Source organism: Hippocampus comes, unplaced genomic scaffold (assembly GCF_001891065.2).
Source record: "Hippocampus comes isolate QL1 unplaced genomic scaffold, H_comes_QL1_v1.1 scaffold501, whole genome shotgun sequence".
NCBI lineage: Eukaryota > Metazoa > Chordata > Actinopteri > Syngnathiformes > Syngnathidae > Hippocampus > Hippocampus comes.
Window position 1 is genome coordinate 16783 of NW_017805779.1, and position 18211 is coordinate 34993.

The following is an 18211-nucleotide window of genomic DNA, read 5'->3' on the forward strand; positions in this document are numbered from 1 at the left end:
GACAACTACATCTGCAGATTGACTTTTTTTTTTTTTTTTTTTTTTAACATGTCCTGGATAGCATTGCTGCTTGTAAACAAACACTGGAGCGCCACTGGCAGAGGATTACAAACGCCTTCCGGCGCTAATGAGATCTCCTTCCCCCGACCGGCGACCTTTACACGCCAATGAGAGCGAGACACCCTCCCGATTAAGCCGCGACCACACGCCACATTGCCCGTAAGACTCAGGTGCAAAGCCGCTCGAGCTGAGCGCACGCAAAAAAACGATACAAGCGCTTATTGATCCGCGGTCCGCACACACTATGGCCTTTGTTTACTGGAAGGTGTTAGTAGGAAGCGGGCGCCTGTAATCCTCACGGAGCCGCCAAGGCGTCTTGTTATGACTGCAAATAGGACCGCTTGACCCTTATTTATCAGCCGCTCGTCTGTTTCGACAGCAGGGCATTATTCGGGTCCGTCTGCGCACCGCTCGTTACGCACCGGGAGCATTCAGGAAGTGACACCAAATTCAAAGTGAATTCTTTCATGCACCAATAAGAAGAACCTGTAACCTGATCACATGACGCGCTGTCCACTGTCGTGGCCGCTGTCCCTGAAAGGGTTCAGAACACTTGTGCTCATATTTCGGAACAGTGCCCGTAGCACTGCTGAACAGGAGGTGATGTGCTACATTTACTCCATTACACAGTAGTTTTAATGCAACATACTTTTTACTTCGACTTGATTATTTTTTCCTTCGGAAATAAATGCTTCTTTTACTTTTTATTTTGGTCTTGAGTCGAACGTCACACTGAACTTCTCAGAGGTCAATTGAGGTCCCCGAAGAGGACCAGATCCTGTTTGTGTCTGCTAAATGATTTTCAAAAGGAACTGCATTCGATCAATGATCATGATTTAAGAAGGCACTTCTCTGGGCGACTTGACGTCACCGTACTGATCTTTGCCAGATCAGAAGAAGAACAAGGCATTTTATTGGCCTCTGTTTTGGTGGAGCGCTAACGCTCAATTACAAGACAATTTGTGGCTGCTCTGCCCAACGCACGAGAAAAGGAAAACGTGAATTAGCAGGAAGTCAGGCTGTTGTACTTTTGAACCTGTGGACTCTCGGGGGGCCACTACACCACACACACACACACACCACACACACACACACACACACACGGTTATTTACGCGATCACCACTTTTGTGGCCAAAACTGCTCTGGTGTGTGTTTGTGTGTGTGTGTGCGTGTGTGTGTGTGTGTGTGTCTCAATGTTGGCAAAGCAAACACACAAGCCTCCATCATTTTCTAGTCTAAACACACCGCGAACACACACTAATTAAGCTGTTGATTGAGGTGGAGCTGCACTCATGCAAAAAGGGACTGGACCGGACTTATGCAAGCAGGTCTAGGACAGAATGTGTGTGTGTCTTGAATGTAGCTGCTGCACACACACACACACACACAGACACACAGTCGAGTGACAAGGAGCAGCACAACGTCGCTTTGCAAGGCACTTGATGAGCCACAATCATTCTTATCTACAAACAGCAGCTCATGAAAGCAGCACTCACACTCACACACACACACACACACACACACACACACACACACACACACACACACACACACAAACACACACACACACGTATTGTTACGTCATTTCAATGGCCCAAATTTGAAGCGTTTGTCCAAAATGCAAAGAGTGAAGTAATCGATCATGAATGTCAAGTTTGCTTTTCTCATCCATCTTCTTCTCATTGCTTCCACTTAAAAAAATAAAATAAAATTTTATCGCCATCACTGTGACAATTTTACTGCCCACACCCGTATCCGATAAGCTTGTCGCCGTCCGAAATGACACACCGCGCAGCATTGCCCAACCTTCACTGATAATGCTCATTTTTTTTTTGAAAACTTCCATAGTGGGTCATTTTGAAAAAAGTTTTGTTTTTTTTTTAAATGCTTTTCACTGCTTGTTTTTGTATTCAAAAAAATGTTATATTTAGTATTTCACTGTTTTCAAGATTCCCCCATCACACTTCACTTATAATTGCCGTTGAAAAAAAAAACTCTACAAAACGATGCTAATAATCTGTGGAGTATTTTGAATTATTTTACACAAAGCCACAAAATTTCAAGGTGAAAAAAGTAAACGAAAGTACCGACTGTTTAACGAGATTTACCCGATCGCGAGGCCTGATCACGATGCCGCGTACGGCGCCAATGTCGACCGCGCCCAACGGAAAACACCGCGGCCACACGCTCCCTTCCCACAAAATGTTCGGCAAGAAAACTGTTTTCCCACCCCTGTTATCACCACGTTTAAAAATTAACCCTTTGCCCGAGACGCCAACCGGTCAACGATTAACCACCGCCTGAAATGTATGCAAAATTTTTGGGCCACCCGCGGAAGGTGGAAAAAAATGTTTCCTCTTGTTTTGGCTAGTCAATGCAAACCCACTTTAAAAACGGATTCAAATGAACTGTATTTGAACAACCAAAGTCAAATATGAACTAAAAAAATGGACAATGATGCTAAACTATGACCCCCCCTGAGCCACAGAGTCAACACGATTGATGTGGAAACATAAATTTTGACACAATTGGGCGAGGCCGATGAGGAAATCAGGGCGGGTGTGTGTCAGAAAGATGATTTATTAAGCGAGAAAGTCGCTGCGGTTGACTTGACTTCCTCCTGATGAGGTTTTAAACGTCAGAGCACCTGATGCCGTCCGCGAATGATCGCTTTATGATAAATGAGAACATCCGCTCTGGCTTGCAAATCACTGATCAATGGCCTGATTGACACGTCGTGCGCGCTTTTATTGCTTATGGCGCCATTTGCAAAAAAAAAAAAAAAAAAAAGCTTCAGACAAAGCTCGATTGTTTCAAACCGATCATGTGTCATTCTTTTAGTTTGATGTTTACTTTGACCCTCAACCTCAGATTCAACCGGTTCAACTGCTATTTCCCAAATGAAAGATTTGGTTACAAGATGCGGCACCGGGGGAGCGCGCCAGGTCTTTCGGTAGCCCGACGTGCGACGCGGTGGTGAAAATGTTTTAGAACAGTCGCGTGTCATCATTGCACAATAAATAAATAAATAAATAAAAATCACACGAGGGGAGCGAGGAGGCTGCAAGATGGCGGCACACGATGCTGCGACAAGATGTTGGTGCCGATGCTGGTGATGTAACGCCTTATGTAAGATGCCCCCTCGCCCTCCCCAACCCCAAAAAAAAAATCATCAGAGTTGAGGCTGAGCTGATGCTCCCAAAAGACGAGGCAATGTGGATGTTGGGATGATTTTTTTTTTTTTTTGTCAACGGGAATAAAAATGCACGCAAAAATAATACAGGCAAAATAGAATAACTCTTTTCATTAAAAAAAATAATAAAAAATTGAACATGAACAAATCTTGGACTATTTATCACATAAAAAAAAAAATCCCTCATATTCCCCCCCAAATAAAATTCCCCCCAACTCTTCCAATTTCAAACTGTTCAGGTTATTCAGAACATTCCCCAAATTGCCAGGCACGCCGCTTATATAACGAGAGACCGCGGGAAGGAACGAGCGGCACAAATTCCCCCTTCGGACAAGCGCTTGGGACAGCGCCCTGATGGAGTGGGCAGGAAATTCCTCGTTTGCACACACGTCACTCTCAAGACAAGATGGCGGCTGCGATTGGTAAAAGAAGCCAAAATAGGATGTGACTGATGATGGGATAAAATTTGTGTCACCCCCCCCCCCACTTCCCCCATCCGTCCCCCACGGGCACGAGATGCTGAACGCTGACAACAGAGATGGCAGATAGTCGAAGAATGAGTCTGTCATGTGTATTTTAACTTCCCCTGGGTGACCCAATACCTTTGTCCACCTCCCGCAAAAATAAAAGCATCACTGTTGGCGCTCAATAATTTTATTTCAGTCTCTTTAGGTTTCTGAATAGTTTTCATGGGAGGTCAAGTGGGCTGAGAATAATTACTTCAAAATAAAAGCATAACTGCAGATTTTTCAGATTTTTTATTTCATTTTTTTAGCTTCCTGTTGGTGTCCTTATATGCGTGTTCAACTCACGCAGGTGGGTAGCCGATAGCTTTCCACAACAAAAGTATCACTAAAGCCGCTATATTTATTTCACTTTGCGTAGATGTCCCAATACTTTTAAGACATATGCCGCAAGTGGGCCAAATGGTCGCATTACAATATAAAAGCATGATCGTGAACACGAACACACCTTGAAATTTTGTGGCTTTGTGTAAAATGATTCAAAATACTCCACAGATTTTTCCCGCACTTTCTGTTAGTGTCTTCATCCTTTTGTGAACAGAGCACATTGGGTAAAAGATTTATTCAACGCCCTTATACTTTTGTCCGCGTTATTTTCACCTCCTACTTGACAGAATACGGTTTTGCCATCCTGCAGGCGTCCCAATATTTTTGAAAAACGTGTGGTCAATGCCACCGCACTGTTTCCACGTGGTAATGTGAGAGTAGTGACCTTGTGTGTGCGCGCACGGGTGAGTGTGTGTGTGTGTGAACAGGAAACTCTACTCCCGTGAGTAACGCAATCTGTCCTGCTTAGCAACCGACGGAGCCCAGGACACAAATCTGACCCACTCTCGGACGCACTGACTCGCGGCTAATCAAGTGTCGGTCAATGAGTGGGATTGTTCGTCCTCTTTTAATGGTTGCACAAAAAAAAAAAAAAAGAAAGAAAAGAAAGGGATGCTAACAATGCTAGCATTTGGGTAGAGCTGCTGAAAGAAAGCTTTCATGTTCAGAACCTTTGACCTGCCTTGATTATCAGGCTAACATGCTAACATATTAGCGTACACATTTGGAGGACAAAATGAGCCGAAACGAAATTCCGCTCACGCTTTCCTCCAGATGAAAAACAAATCACACACCGGGCCCCCTTGTTGCAAACGTGCATGGCAACGTGGACCTTTTCCCTTAGGGAGGTTTACAGAAAAGCGACGCTAATCAACCCACTTATGAGCCTGCTCTGATCACGTCAACAGGAGTCAATAGGACATGCATGGCGGTCGGTGATACAAAATAGTCAGACAGCAGGTGATGGTAGGAAATGAACATACTACTCGCTTGCAGTCTTGAGACCTTTCTGCGTGGCGACGTGGTGCCCTTTCGCCCGATGACGCCGCGGAGATTGGACACACACGCGCGTCGACAACGAGGAGATACTGAATCAAACATGCGCCCCTTTACGTTATCTCAACGCTGCGACTGAAAACATGCCGAGATAGCATCCGCGTGTGAGAATACGCTTTGTGCCGCGATGACAATTGTCCTTTCACGACCGTACAAAATTCAAATACAAAAAAAAAAAAAAAACAAACAAAACAGCAACAGGAGAATGCATATTGTATATACTTAGTGTATGTGAGTAAAACACAAAAGGAAATATTATTTATGCTCTCCCTCTAGTGGGCTTTTTCCACTGATAATCACACACAAGTGCAACATCTCATTTCACAATCATCCACGCACACACACACACACACACACGCACACAAATGCTCCATGTGGGCATGCAAGGCTACTGTCCACTTCATGTGTCACACCACTGACATGTCAGATTATGCAACAGGACGGGGGGAAAGCCCACAGGGTCTGTGTGTGTGTGTGTGTGTGTGTGTGTGTGTGTGTGTGTGTGTGACAGAATAATGAATAAAATCTATGCCAACAGTTCTAGTTCATGCGCGTCAGGCCATCGGACATTGATTTCATCTTGAAATGAAAAAAAAAAAAAAAAGGCCTTTGCATTAGTTGGTGAGGTGAAATAGAAAAGAAAAATAAAGCGGGCACGTGTGTGTGTGTGTGTGTGTATGTGTGTGTGTCACATGACAGGCCCCAGCAAGGTCATCCAGCTGTCACAACAGATTAAAAACAAAAACACGCGCACGTTCATGAAACGCGGTGTCACGGCGACAGCAAGTCTGTCGCCGAAACGAGCTCCTGAATTGATTCAGCCCCTCCAAAGTAAATTGATTAAAAAAAAAAAAAAATTCCAATTGAAACTGTAAAATTTATTTATTTATTTATTTTGCAAAGAACACTTGTTTCCTGATCAAATATTCTCACCAGCCTCGCGCTTAGCTAAGCGTCTGCTTGCATTTTTCAGCTGCATTCACAAAAAATATTCTTAATCAGCGACTCTTAGGTGGACATCTCACACCCAATAGTCACAGCAGACTGCGAAAACGCCAGCCAGGCTAGAAATGTCATGTCTCACGAGTCTCCTTACAGGAGTTGATCAACAAGGTCATAGGTTGTTCCAGCTCCGAATGAAAGCATATTCCTTTTTTACAATATTTCTTTCTGTCAATTTTCTTACTGTACATGTTTATATGTTCAATAAACAAAAAACAACCCCCACGCCCCTAATAATACAAGCTTTTGGTGTCCCCAGGGTACCCAAACGGTCACATTTTCAACTACACTCCACAAAGCATTAGCATTATTAGCTTCAGCAATGTTAGCTTTTACGCTACATTCTTAAGCTATTCAATGGTTAAAATTTTTTTTTAAAAAAGGAATAGGCTAAGAGAGATGTTATCCAAGCATTAATGCTAAAATTTCTAACTTTTTAAATAATTATATGAAGAGAAAGTGTAAACCTTGTGCTTGCAGAAGGCTAGGTTAGCTTTTATGCTAGGTTGCTATGGTTTTTAAATAACTGTTTACAAGTAAAACACATGAATTAGAGTTAATAGACTGTTCTTGACTTGGAGAGATGTTAGCTTAGTTCTAATGTTAAATTGCCAAGCTTTTTCAAGGATTACACAAAAATAAAGTTTTACCAATAACTAACTCTCCAGTAACTTAGCCTTAATACGCATGACAAAATGTGTTCATTGGCTCTTTATAATGCTCGGAGAGAGGTTAGTTTAGCTTGAATAGCGAGCTGTCAAATGTTTTCAAGAATATGAAGACAAAAACTAGCTCGCTTGTTGCGCTTGTAGCGAGGTTAGAATAGCGTTCATCCTTTTTAAAAAAAAAAGCTTTCAGCATCTTATTAAAAAAAAACGTTTCTTTGGCATTAATACAGAAATCCTTCATTAGCTCTTTTTATCCGATGTTCGGCCTCTGTTTGGAGATGTCAAGCTTTTTCACAAATTACACAAGTGGTGAGTTGCACCTGCTAGCTTGTAAACAGGCTAACATTAGCCTTCATACGAAGTCCCAACGACCTCCTTGGCTTATGTCATCAAATAAATATGTGATCAATCCTATATCTTCGATTTAATGTTACAAACCACTCAGCAGAGATCACATTTTTAGAATAGATTTATTCAAATGGTCAAAGGTCCACTTTCTATCTTTGGAATAACAAGAAGACATCCAACTTCTGGACGGGGATCGACAACCACTGGCATGATTTTAAAATAACAATAAGGCATCTAATTTGTCCTTTTAAAAAAATGAATTACAATCTGTCTTGAGTACATTGGTTCAGAAATACAGAGACAAAGATGAGCTTCGAAAATAGTTCATTTGAATGAATTCAGTGCAACTGTGTCGGCCTGAACGTCTCATCTCCTGGCAGCTTCTTGTCGTCGTCTTGGCATTTTTTTTTTTTTAATCATCTCAATTGCACATTCTCTTTTGACACAGAACATTTCATTCCGATTTTTTTCCAGAGGAGGATACGCAGAGTAGTACTTGGTTTGCATACATTTTAAAAACGCACACACACGAGGAGGACGGCACATCAAAAGGGTTCGTGGCTCGTGTTCAGCCGTCCTGGTGTTCTGGCGCAGTCGTTACGGCGGCTCATCCAGAAGCCAGATAGGGGTGGATTTGCATCGTAAATGGCACAAATGATGGCAGATGGCTTCTTTCGCTGGCCGGTTCGGTACACGTTGACAAAAGTGACGCCTGCCAAGTGCTCCACGGGGCAGGAATAATTCCATAAAGGAATATTGGAAGGACGGGAGACACGTGATGAGCTTTGGAGTGCACTGCCATTCCGCGGCTAAAAGGAGGTAGGAGAAAGGGCAACCGTGGCGGGGTGGGGGAAGGGAAGCGGGCTTGGAAGTATATCTGTGCCATCAGACCTTGGATTTGAATTTGGAACAGTGATCTTTTTTTTTCTCGTTCATTCAGTGTCAAACACTTCAACATGGACGGAAAAAAAAAAATCTGTCAAAAATTCAATGTCTCTTTTCAAAATGGAGTTTGAATTTCCAACAGATTTTTTTTCGCATCAAAATCAATTGACATATTCCCCCCACCCCCAAAAAAAGAAAAAAAAAGAACCTCGCGTGACGCAAAGAACGGAAGGCTAAGCTAGCCCCGTTTCCGACTTCCAAATCCGATGGCACCGTTATACTTGCAAGGGACAGGAAGCTAGCGGCGGGCGTTCACTTGAAGAACGCGCGCACTTGGCGGCCTTTGAGTGGCTGCGGGGGGCGGTAGTTGTCCACCATGCAGCACTCGGGCTCACCCTCGGCTGAGAACAGCAGACTGCGGAATTTGCCCATCTGCGGAGAGAAGAGACGCCGCGTTGGTGTCTGCCTCGTGCTGCCGTCAAGCGAAGCCACTGCCGCGTCGACGATGATCATCACTTTCCCAGTGCGGAGAATATGTCTGGTACGATTCGACTTTTTGTTGCGCATAAGTGGTGGGAGGCATTTTGGAATTGATTGTTTTGTTTTTAGCGTAGTACCACTTTGTGCCACTAAGCAAGGTCGGCGTGCACCATCATAGAGCGCAACATTCGGAGGCAGAGAAGGCCCCCTACTAGGTAATAGTCATTGTTCCCAGAGAGCAGAGGGAACATAAGTCTGTATTGTTGCAGTGGTTTGAAGGTACCTTAACATCTATGCTAATTTCCATTAGCCCGTCTGTGGGGCATCACATTGTATGTTAGCATTCAGCTAGCAGACTTTTAGACAAAATAATATGGTTTGGATGAACAATGCTTCTTCGCGATGCTAACCCAACAAAGAGGCGTTTGTATGGCTGACGCTACCTGAGTCGAGCTGACGCTGATGGGATCCTTGCACACGATCCAGGTGACGCTCTCCAGCAGAGGGGGGGTGGTCAAGGAGCCGTCGTACGTCCAATAGTCCAGGCAGGCGGGCAGCAAGCTGCTCGGGTCGAAGCCCTTGAACGTCGTCTGCTTGCCCTGAGCAGGAAAAAAAAAAAAAAAGCTCTTAGCATTTAGCATCACTTGATGCAAACTCGAGTTTTGAAAACCAAGTTGCCATGGAAACGTACTTTGTTCTTGATAGCACCAAAGGCATCCAGAACCTTCTGGAGACTGGCATTGTCATTACCAATCTAAGAGGGAAAAAATGACGAGTCATTGTTAGCGACCCAATTTCAGAAGGTGAATTGTGGGGTGCCCCCCCCCCGCTCCTCATACGAACCTGCAAGAAAACTCCCACCACGGCAAGTCCGTCAGGTTTGCCCGCCGCCTCGCCGAAGTCGGCGTATTTGGTGTTCCAGTGCACCAGATGGAGCTGAGAAAACAAGCCCATGGATTTAACAGCTCACACCAAAAGTATTTTAAAACATAAGGAAAGGGGAGGGGAAAAAAAACAAACCCAGACTGAGCTCAGGGGGAGCACAGTATGGATTGGGGGGGGGGTTAACTCAGTTCACTGGCATAAATGAATACAAGACACCCAAACTCGCACATGTGGAGTATCGAGAAAGAATGTTACAGTCCACCTCGACAGGGGAGGCTTCGCAGCCATTCCGGGCGCCACCACATCCAATTCTACAGGTGCACCATAATAGAGAAGGGTCAGCGTTACCTCGGCGGGATACTTGTTCCCGGCCACCGTGTGCTCCGAGCCCCTGTCGTCGGAAGCCCCCCAGTGGAAGTGGAACTGCTTGAGCCGATACACCCCGGAGATGGGACCGCCGGTCAGAACTGCTCGTGGGGAGACAAAGAGACGGATGGACTGTTGTGGACACAACACAACGTGGAGTTGACATTTTTTTTTTTTTTGCTCTCCCTGCTTCTCCTTCTAATAAAAGTGCACCACCTAAACATTTTCCGCTGTTATGCGGCTCTACATTTCGCAACGGATTAGCGGTTAGCTTCACTGCTTCACTGTCTTCTGCTTTGCTTGCTTTAATCGCAAGCTCTACTGGTTCTCCTTGAGTGACAGCAAAACCTGTCAAAAGTTTCTCTGATTCGCTGCGACGGAGGTGAGGGTTCAACAAGACTTGGAGGGGCAGCGACGCGTGTGTTTAGCTAGCTCCATCGCGGCTCGTAGCAGGAGCAGGGCATGTTAGCTCATGGGCTAGCATTCCCCAAATCTCCCTTGCATGTGCTGAATTTTGTGATTATTTTGAAGTTAGAAAAATGTGAAATGACTGAGAACTTTGGAAAGGGGTACCATAAAAAAAATGCAGGGCGGATATGATTTTAAAAAATGTTTTTTTGGGAGCAGGAAAATGTGCGTAATCATGGCAGCGCTTCTGTCGGGATGTGTCATCTTCATATTTGGAACACAGGATGCATGACTAAACGTCACAAACCCAACACGCAGGTGGAAACAGTCACAGTGAAACACGGGACGCACTTTTGAGTTTGTATTCTCTTGTGTATTTGCACCAAAGCGGCTGGCCGGAATAGATTACGTAACCCTAATCTCAATTGGCAAGCACACATGTAATCTGGATAAGCAGTGGTTTAAAAATACGGACAAATGATCTATTTGTATCTCTACAAAAGCAATACTCGAGCCACGCGGAAAATAATATTCTTTTTATTTTTTATATACAACATCTATTTTAAAGAGATTAAAAATAATCATTTTACAAAAATGATGCTGATTTATTCTTGCATACAGGTTCAATTACAATTGAAATGTTGATTAGTTTATCACCAGAATTTGTATTTTTCTTTTCCAAAAAAAGATAAGGACAAATGTTATATAATCATCACAATAAATTCATCGACAACGTTCCTACGAATATATATATATTTTTTTGGTGCGTTTTCACCTTGTTAGCGCGTTCGTGGTGGGGAAGGTTTACTTGAGGTGACATTAACAATTCAGTTACTGTCCACATGCAAGCTAGGGGGGGTGGTGGGCTAAAATGAAGCCCCCTCCACTGCAGTCTATTCAACCCTCCAGCAGGAAGAATGAGCTCTTATTGTACTCATATAGGGTGACAAAATACAATGAAGCCATAGAGTACATTTTATCTGCATGTAAAAAAAAAAAAAAAGACAAAATGAATCTTAAATGAAATCTCCTGTCTGCAGCGATAAATTCAGGATCACGTCTAGTGATTTAAAAATAAAAAATAAATCACCCGCGGGCGATGTCGTAATAAAACGTGAGAATTAAAAATAGTGCGTTGTCCTCACCAGAGCTGTCCGTGTCATCGAGGAAGGTCACCTGGAAGGAGTGTCCGTTGTTGAGGATGTCCAAGCAGGTGGTCGGGTCGTACTTGAGGCTGAGCGGCTTGAGCGCGCCGTCGTACGATGCCAGGCCGGGATTGATGTCGATGGGCGACTGGCGCGGACCGTCGGCGATGGGGAAATTGGCGGCCCACTTGTCCGGACCTGGGGGGGGACACACAAACACACACACACACACACACACACACACGCAAAAACATGAATCCGCTCACAGGCGTTGAAAGCAAATGCGTGCAATTTTGCGCGCTCTCCGTGCACAGATGCGGAGCTGTGCGCGCAGATGAGGCCGGTGGAAGGGCGAATTGAGGCGCATTAGGATGAAAGTGCGAGCTCACCGTTATTGGCGGCGTAACCCCAAGCGTGAGCCATGACACTTTTGAGTGGATGCGGGTTTTCTCTTAGATAATCCTGCAAATAGAGCGCTGGTGCCCCCCGACACCTGACAGCTGCGCGGCGCCTTATATATAAATACACGCGGATCCCCCCCACGCCCCCTTACTCTTCCCCCTCCTCCTCCTCATGCACGGGCTTCCAAGTGTGCTGCAGCAATCTTCTCTCTCTCTCTTTCTCCCTCTACCCCACCCACCCCCTCTCGTGCACCAAATCCAATCCAACGGTGCTACCCGAGCCGAATCCGACGCGTGGCTCGTTCCGTGGCCACGAACGTAGGAGGTACCCACATGTCCCCGTCCGCTCCATTCAGAAAGACATTTTTAAGTGTCTTTTATCTCATCGTCCTCTTTATAACGTCTCGTCTGCATCCAACGTATACGTTAAAAGAGCCGCAGCGATCATAAAATAAACAGTGAAAATGAAAAGAATTGAAGCAGTCAAAGTGTCAATTCAGAACCGGACCGGGTGGAGGTCAAGTCAAGTCCAAGTCCAAGTGCTCAAACGCCCCGAAATTATGACCTTCAATCCAGACTGAAGCATGGCGGATAGATTGTATAGGTTTGCAAAGCAATGTACAGCCCAAGCAACCGATCGGAAGGCGTTTCTGCTGTGCAGCGGCGCCACCTGCAGGCATATGATGAAAGTACAGGCTTGGAGGAACGTCGCTGCCAGTTTCGGAAGAACTATGAAACTGAGCTGAAAAGTTCTGAATGACTTGCCATGTAACAAAAACAAACAAAAAAAAAAGAGTTTTAAAATATCGCGGTAAAAATAATTTAAAGCCGCGCAGCACAAACGTTTACGACAAACCTTACCTTTCATTGTGAAGGCCACGCACCCAAAACGAAAAACCGTAGTTTCAACTTCCTGCACACGATACTATTGCAACTTTACACAAATTAAAGCGGCCGACATAAAAAAACACGTTTTCTAGGCATTAAGGCGCAAGAACATACAAATGTCCGTGTAATCTGTGTATTTAAAAGCAATAACACACGAACTTAATATCTAACTCATTGTGTGTGATAGATAATGGAAAGGAAAGCCAGATGACAACATTATTTTTTATCCACTTAAAACGAACCGGAGTACCTCGCCGTCGACGTCTCATATTGATGATGTCATCAAGAACGGACGCTGCTCGCTGGGGAATATAAACAGAACAACGTGTCGACAAACGCACGGTACGTAAGAATTTGGGGAGTTCATTCGTCCAAAAGGCACACTTAAATGGATTATTGCACTACTTTCGTTTAACGACACACCAAACTCGCTCGATAAAACATGTATTAAAATGCACTTACGTGTACTTTCAGTATGTAGTCGTATCATTTGTCTCGTGTGTTTTCCTGGAAGCGCATCAGTCATACTCTTGGCAACAGTATAAGAAAACCAATTGACAGCTATCGTATAATAGCTATTATATGAATTACAAGGCAAAATATTCTGCATCAGCCAATACATCACACAATCAGCTGTCATTTTTGTCATTTTGTTTGGAATTCCTATTGTGACAATGACAACGATTTTGTGATAGCAGGTAAAATGGGTAAAAACAAACAGAAAGGCAAAAAACAGACAAATGTCTTCCAAGTGGCAGCGAACAAGCACTTGAAGGCCAAAAACAAAGCCAAACCCATCCGGACGACACTCAAACATGTAAGATCCCGCCTCGGTCGCAACCTCGTTTTAAAAATCAGGAAATAAAATGTATTCTCGTCATCTCAGATCAACGCTGTGAAGAATGAGAAGGTGGAGAACCTCAACCAGATGTTCTCGCAAGTTCATCGGGATGTCAGCGTTTCCAAACCGGTCGCTGCAGAAGCAAAGAAACCAGCACAGCAGGTGAAGTCGAACACACATTTCACGAATCATCCACTTCATATTCAGAAATACTTTTTTTTTTTTTTTGTCTCTTTAGCTCGTCAAAGAGCCGCCAAAGGAGCCGGTGAATGTCGACAGCGCTGCCCAGCTCTTCTCTCAGCTTTGATGGTTTCAGTTTTCGTTTGCATGTGATTAATTTTTTTTTTCACCTGTCGTTTGTCTGTACATAAATCCGAACTGCTTTTAATCACGTGAAAACGTGAACATATATACATTGTTGGGGGTGGGGGGGGGCATAATATACAAACACAGTTTAATTGATACTGAAATTTTGGTACAAATTTTTTTTGTCTCATGTGGTTTGAAAATATTTTGAAATTGCTAAATCGTTTTTTGGTTTTTAAATGATAACATACAATAAAGACTCAATTCTGGACTGCAAAACTTGGATTACCAGCTATTTCCTTTCCTTCTGCTTTTAAGATTGGTTTTTAAATGTCACAAACAAGCAAAACATTTTGAATGCAATTAAGTCAAGATTTTGAGGGTGCACATTTTACACTGTCGGTGCTGCAAAAACTTGAACATGAAGCAACAATACTGCGGCGTGTTTGTCATAAAAAAAAGCTTTTGGAACAGTTGAAATTAAATTAAAAGGTAAAACGGCTACAACAGTATTTGAACTCCACATATAATTCAACATTTCGAATTTGTTTTACTTTTGCATTACTATCACTGTCCGCCAGGTGGTGCTGCGGGCCCGGTTAACATACATAGAGAAGTGCGCGCCATTCATTCGTTGTGAGAGAGTACTGGTTCTTGCTGTATGAAATCACACCAAACTGGACATTCTCTGTCTTTTACATTTTTTTTTGTCTCTCTGTCGTAAGTGATAACTATTCATATCAATGCTATTTTAAAACAAAAGTGTGGGAATGCTTTCAAATCAAATAGCAGTCTATTTGCTGTCGTGAGATGCTTTGTTACTGCCATCATGTAAATGCTCGATGATGAGATTCTTATTGGGATTCAGCACAGGTTTTGCAACTCGGCTGCTTTCAAAAATCCATAAATTACATCTTCAGGTGAGCACGAATTGATTTGAGTTCAGAGTGATTTTTTTTTTTTTTTACTTTTCATGAAAAGTCTTATAGGAAAGGAGCAATCGCCTTCAACTCTGCTGTGTATTTTCACAAGTATTGATCCCATCGCCCCCATCCGGCAGATTGGTTCAGCCCTGCTGCCCGGCCACGCTACTGAGATATGAGGTGGTGTGAGCCCGGTCAGCCATTTTGTTCATGCAAGGGTGCCTCCGCTTTAATAGACAAAGGAGACCGATAGCCTGGCGGACCTTGGGACTGCCCTGCCCGTTTATTACATTTCCCTCTTCTGGAAAAGTCAAGTGAGATTTGGGAGCGAGTACTTTAATTCGACCCCAAATGACTACTACAAACCAAAATGGCTGACTTCCTGTTCAATTTCAGGCATGGGTCCTTGATACCTTTTTTTTTTTAACTTTCCAAGGGGCACTAAAGTATTAACGCATGTTTGTGAAAACTAGTGAATTCCACACATGTTGAGGGCAACCTGGTCAAAACCAATGCGACAATTTGACAGCATTTTGCAATTCAAAAGACAAAAGTGAAAAATAGCATTTGAAGATGGTTGGACTGTGTAAATAAGAAAGGCATATTGAAATTAAATGTGACACAAACTTTATTGACTTCATAGGAACACAAATCTTGATATATACAATAAATAGCGATGAACTTTCCTTTTCCCTTAGAACACCTTTCATATATATATATATATATATATATATATATATATATATAGTGCACGATATTTCTTTTCTCTCCCTTTTTTGTAGGTAAACTGAAAATACAAAGTACGGTAAACATGCCTTTGATAAAAATATTTGTACAAAAAAAATGTACATTTTTTTTTTTTTTATACAACGGTTGTCTGCTCACAACAAACCAGTCATTGAAGCGCTCTTGTCATCCCGTTGCTGTTGCCATGGTAACCACCGCCACCACCACCACCACATGCAGCGGATGAAAAACTGAACGAAAGTAAGAAATGATTGCTAAAAGCAATTTTTTTTTTATTCTTGATTTTTGAGTTTGTGATGGTGCCTGTGTGATTTAAAGGGCCAGGGCACACGAATCGCCAACACGGCTCCTTTTTTTTTTTTTTGTCTGTCTGGATTTGTGGTTTTTCATCTCAAAGAAGAACAATTTCTTCTGAGGACATACCGTACTCCGTTCACAGTTGAAATCAAATGTACCACAAATCATTTTTCTTTTTTCATTCTTTTTTTTCCCCATCTTGGCATTTGGGATTCGATTTGCGCAGCCATTTTCAATCTGTGGCGTTCAAATCACAAGTGTACTGTCCTGTATGGTCATGACATACTGCCATTTTTTTCTTTGTTTTTTTTTTTCTTTTCACAAAAATAAGCATTAAGAGTCATGAGCTTGGTGATTCACAGTTTCATGTCGAGAGCTAAAGTATATGTATTTTTTTAATTATTAAACAAATGCACAAAATGTAAAGAAATAAAAGGACCCTGCATGGTTACCGCAATTTTTTGGGACTTTTCATAGTTTGGTTGACCCGGCGACTGATACGCAGGTGCGACATGGGAAAGCCATTTTAACCCTTTCATGCACCCTGTCACCTGATAACATGATGAGCTGTCCACTGTAGTGACTGCTGGTACCCCAAAAGGGTTCAACTCAAAGAAAAACTTTTCCATAGTATGAAGTGGAAATTACATCCTACCGGAACTTGTTTGCTGACATCAACACGAGGTGCGTTTGGAAATTCACTCTTGACGCCGTGACACCAACTCAAGACTGTGCGTGTGTTCAGAGAGTCTGAAAAAATATGGTATGTATTTTTGTACAAAGTAAATGAGGACAAAAATGTGGACCCGTAAGGCTTAACAAATCCAGAAGGCGTCGGTCAGGTTTCACAGTGGTCGCCGACAAGCAGACACTTTCATTCAGATTAAAAAAAACAAAACAAAACATTACATTTATTTAAATGTGCAGTATATTTTTCAATCTGAACAATATTTACAAAATGTGCAATTAAAAATAGAATGACAAAAATTCAATTCAGCATATTTTAGTATTTTAAACTTACACTATAGTGGTGGATGTTTTATGATTATAACTTTTCATGATAGAAACACTGCAATGAAAAATGTCCATTTTGGAAAAAAAATGCTCCGTACGCTTGTAGACGACCACCAAATATCCTGCCAAACATCTTCTAAAAACAAAAGAAGAAAAAAAAAATCACGAACAGGGATGAGATCTAATTTGGGGTACTGGTCGAAATCTCAGGGGGAGTAATGAACGCACAAAATGAAAATAAACACGTCCAAAAATATCAGATTTTTGGATTTTTTTAGATTAGCAATGTTGGCTATCCCCCCCTTTCCCCCCCCCCAAAAAAAAACGTGAAGGGGAAAAAAAACCCCATCTGCAACAACAATGAATCCCATCAAGTGGTGAATTTGGTGATTTTTTGGCACGCACGTATTATCAGAGCCACAGAAAATGTAAACAAAGTGTGCACGCACACAAAAACACATGAAAATATGCATCATTAAATAGCGACATTTGGCTAGTTGAGCAAAAAACAGCGGAGGGGAAAAAACAAACAAACAATCCTACAGCTGTAGACGACCAACATGTATCCCGGCAGAGCATAAAAATGGTCCAAATGTTCTGTCGGAGATTCCATTTTGCGGCGCAAAACGGACGACAAAAACGTAGAGTGCAAAGTAGTGTCCGACTCTTGCTTGCTTTTTCAAAATTATGATTCTTCTTTTTTTAAATACATACTGTACATCACATTTTGATCCAGCGTCGCTTCCAGTCGCGACTCGTTATCCTTTCCCCGCCCGGTTGAAGGGAATTGAGAATTCCTTGGCATCCTGCAGTGACAAAGAGCAAACTCATTTTCCTAGCTCTCAGAAAGTGGCAGAAAAACTTCGGAAACAGTGAGCATCGATGCGGCTATCGAAAAAAAAAAAAAAAATATATATATATAGTATGGGAACTTCAAGTGTGCAGGAGGGGTCAATCTATGGTATTGGGAAAAAAAAATATTTACATGTTCTCTCTATCGCAGATTTTTCCCTATCGCGGCGTGAGTCTGGAGCGTATTCCCGTTGATAAACGGGGGTTCACTGTACCTACTTTTCCACCCCCTCGTATAAGGATCACAGCCTGGGTGAGTTTGCGTGTGTTTGCGTGTGTGCGTGTGCGTGCGTGTGTGTGCGTGTGTGTGCGTGTGTGTGCGTGTGTGTGTGTGTGTGTGTGTGTCACAGGATCCATGAACAGTATCCATTGCAAGACCAGATATCAATTGTACCAAGTGAGGAAAAAAAAGACCAAAGCCACAGTGTGCGACAATCAGCTGTTTGTATGCAATCAGTCATTCAGTGTACTTCACCTGAGGAAGTGCAACATCAGCAGACCTACACCCAACACACACACACACACACACACACACACACACACACACACACACACACACACACACACACATCACTTACGGCCACTGAAAAGAGA

The 18211-nt window shown here is 42.9% G+C and overlaps 3 protein-coding genes across 7 annotated transcripts in view; 1 reads left to right on the forward strand and 2 right to left on the reverse strand.

The window, feature by feature from the left end:
* Positions 1-7282: 7282 nt before the first annotated feature.
* Positions 7283-11874, reverse strand: LOC109524719 (carbonic anhydrase 1-like). The gene is made up of 7 exons (XM_019884766.1): positions 11738-11874; positions 11349-11546; positions 9778-9896; positions 9388-9480; positions 9236-9298; positions 8988-9143; positions 7283-8496 (listed from the first exon to the last, which is right to left on the reverse strand). The coding sequence occupies exons 1-7, from the start codon at positions 11769-11771 to the stop codon at positions 8377-8379; spliced, it is 783 nt and encodes a 260-aa protein (XP_019740325.1). The 5' UTR covers positions 11772-11874; the 3' UTR covers positions 7283-8376.
* A 999-nt stretch (positions 11875-12873) lies between these two features.
* On the forward strand, positions 12874-14063 carry rbis (ribosomal biogenesis factor). Of its 2 annotated transcripts, none has more exons than XM_019884767.1 (4): positions 12874-12979; positions 13336-13454; positions 13524-13640; positions 13717-14063. In XM_019884767.1, the coding sequence occupies exons 2-4, from the start codon at positions 13341-13343 to the stop codon at positions 13783-13785; spliced, it is 300 nt and encodes a 99-aa protein (XP_019740326.1). In that variant the 5' UTR covers positions 12874-12979; positions 13336-13340; the 3' UTR covers positions 13786-14063. The 2 variants fall into 2 exon arrangements, with proteins under 2 accessions (XP_019740326.1, XP_019740327.1); XM_019884768.1 differs by having other exon boundaries at positions 12888-12979; positions 13333-13454.
* Positions 14064-17462: 3399 nt separating this feature from the next.
* ralyl (RALY RNA binding protein like) overlaps positions 17463-18211 on the reverse strand; it is a 43017-nt gene continuing 42268 nt past the window's right edge. For all 4 annotated transcript variants that reach the window (XM_019884791.1, XM_019884788.1, XM_019884789.1 and 1 more), the window contains one exon: positions 17463-17571. The gene's annotated coding sequence lies outside the window, so the exon portion shown is untranslated. The remainder of the gene's footprint in view (positions 17572-18211) is intronic.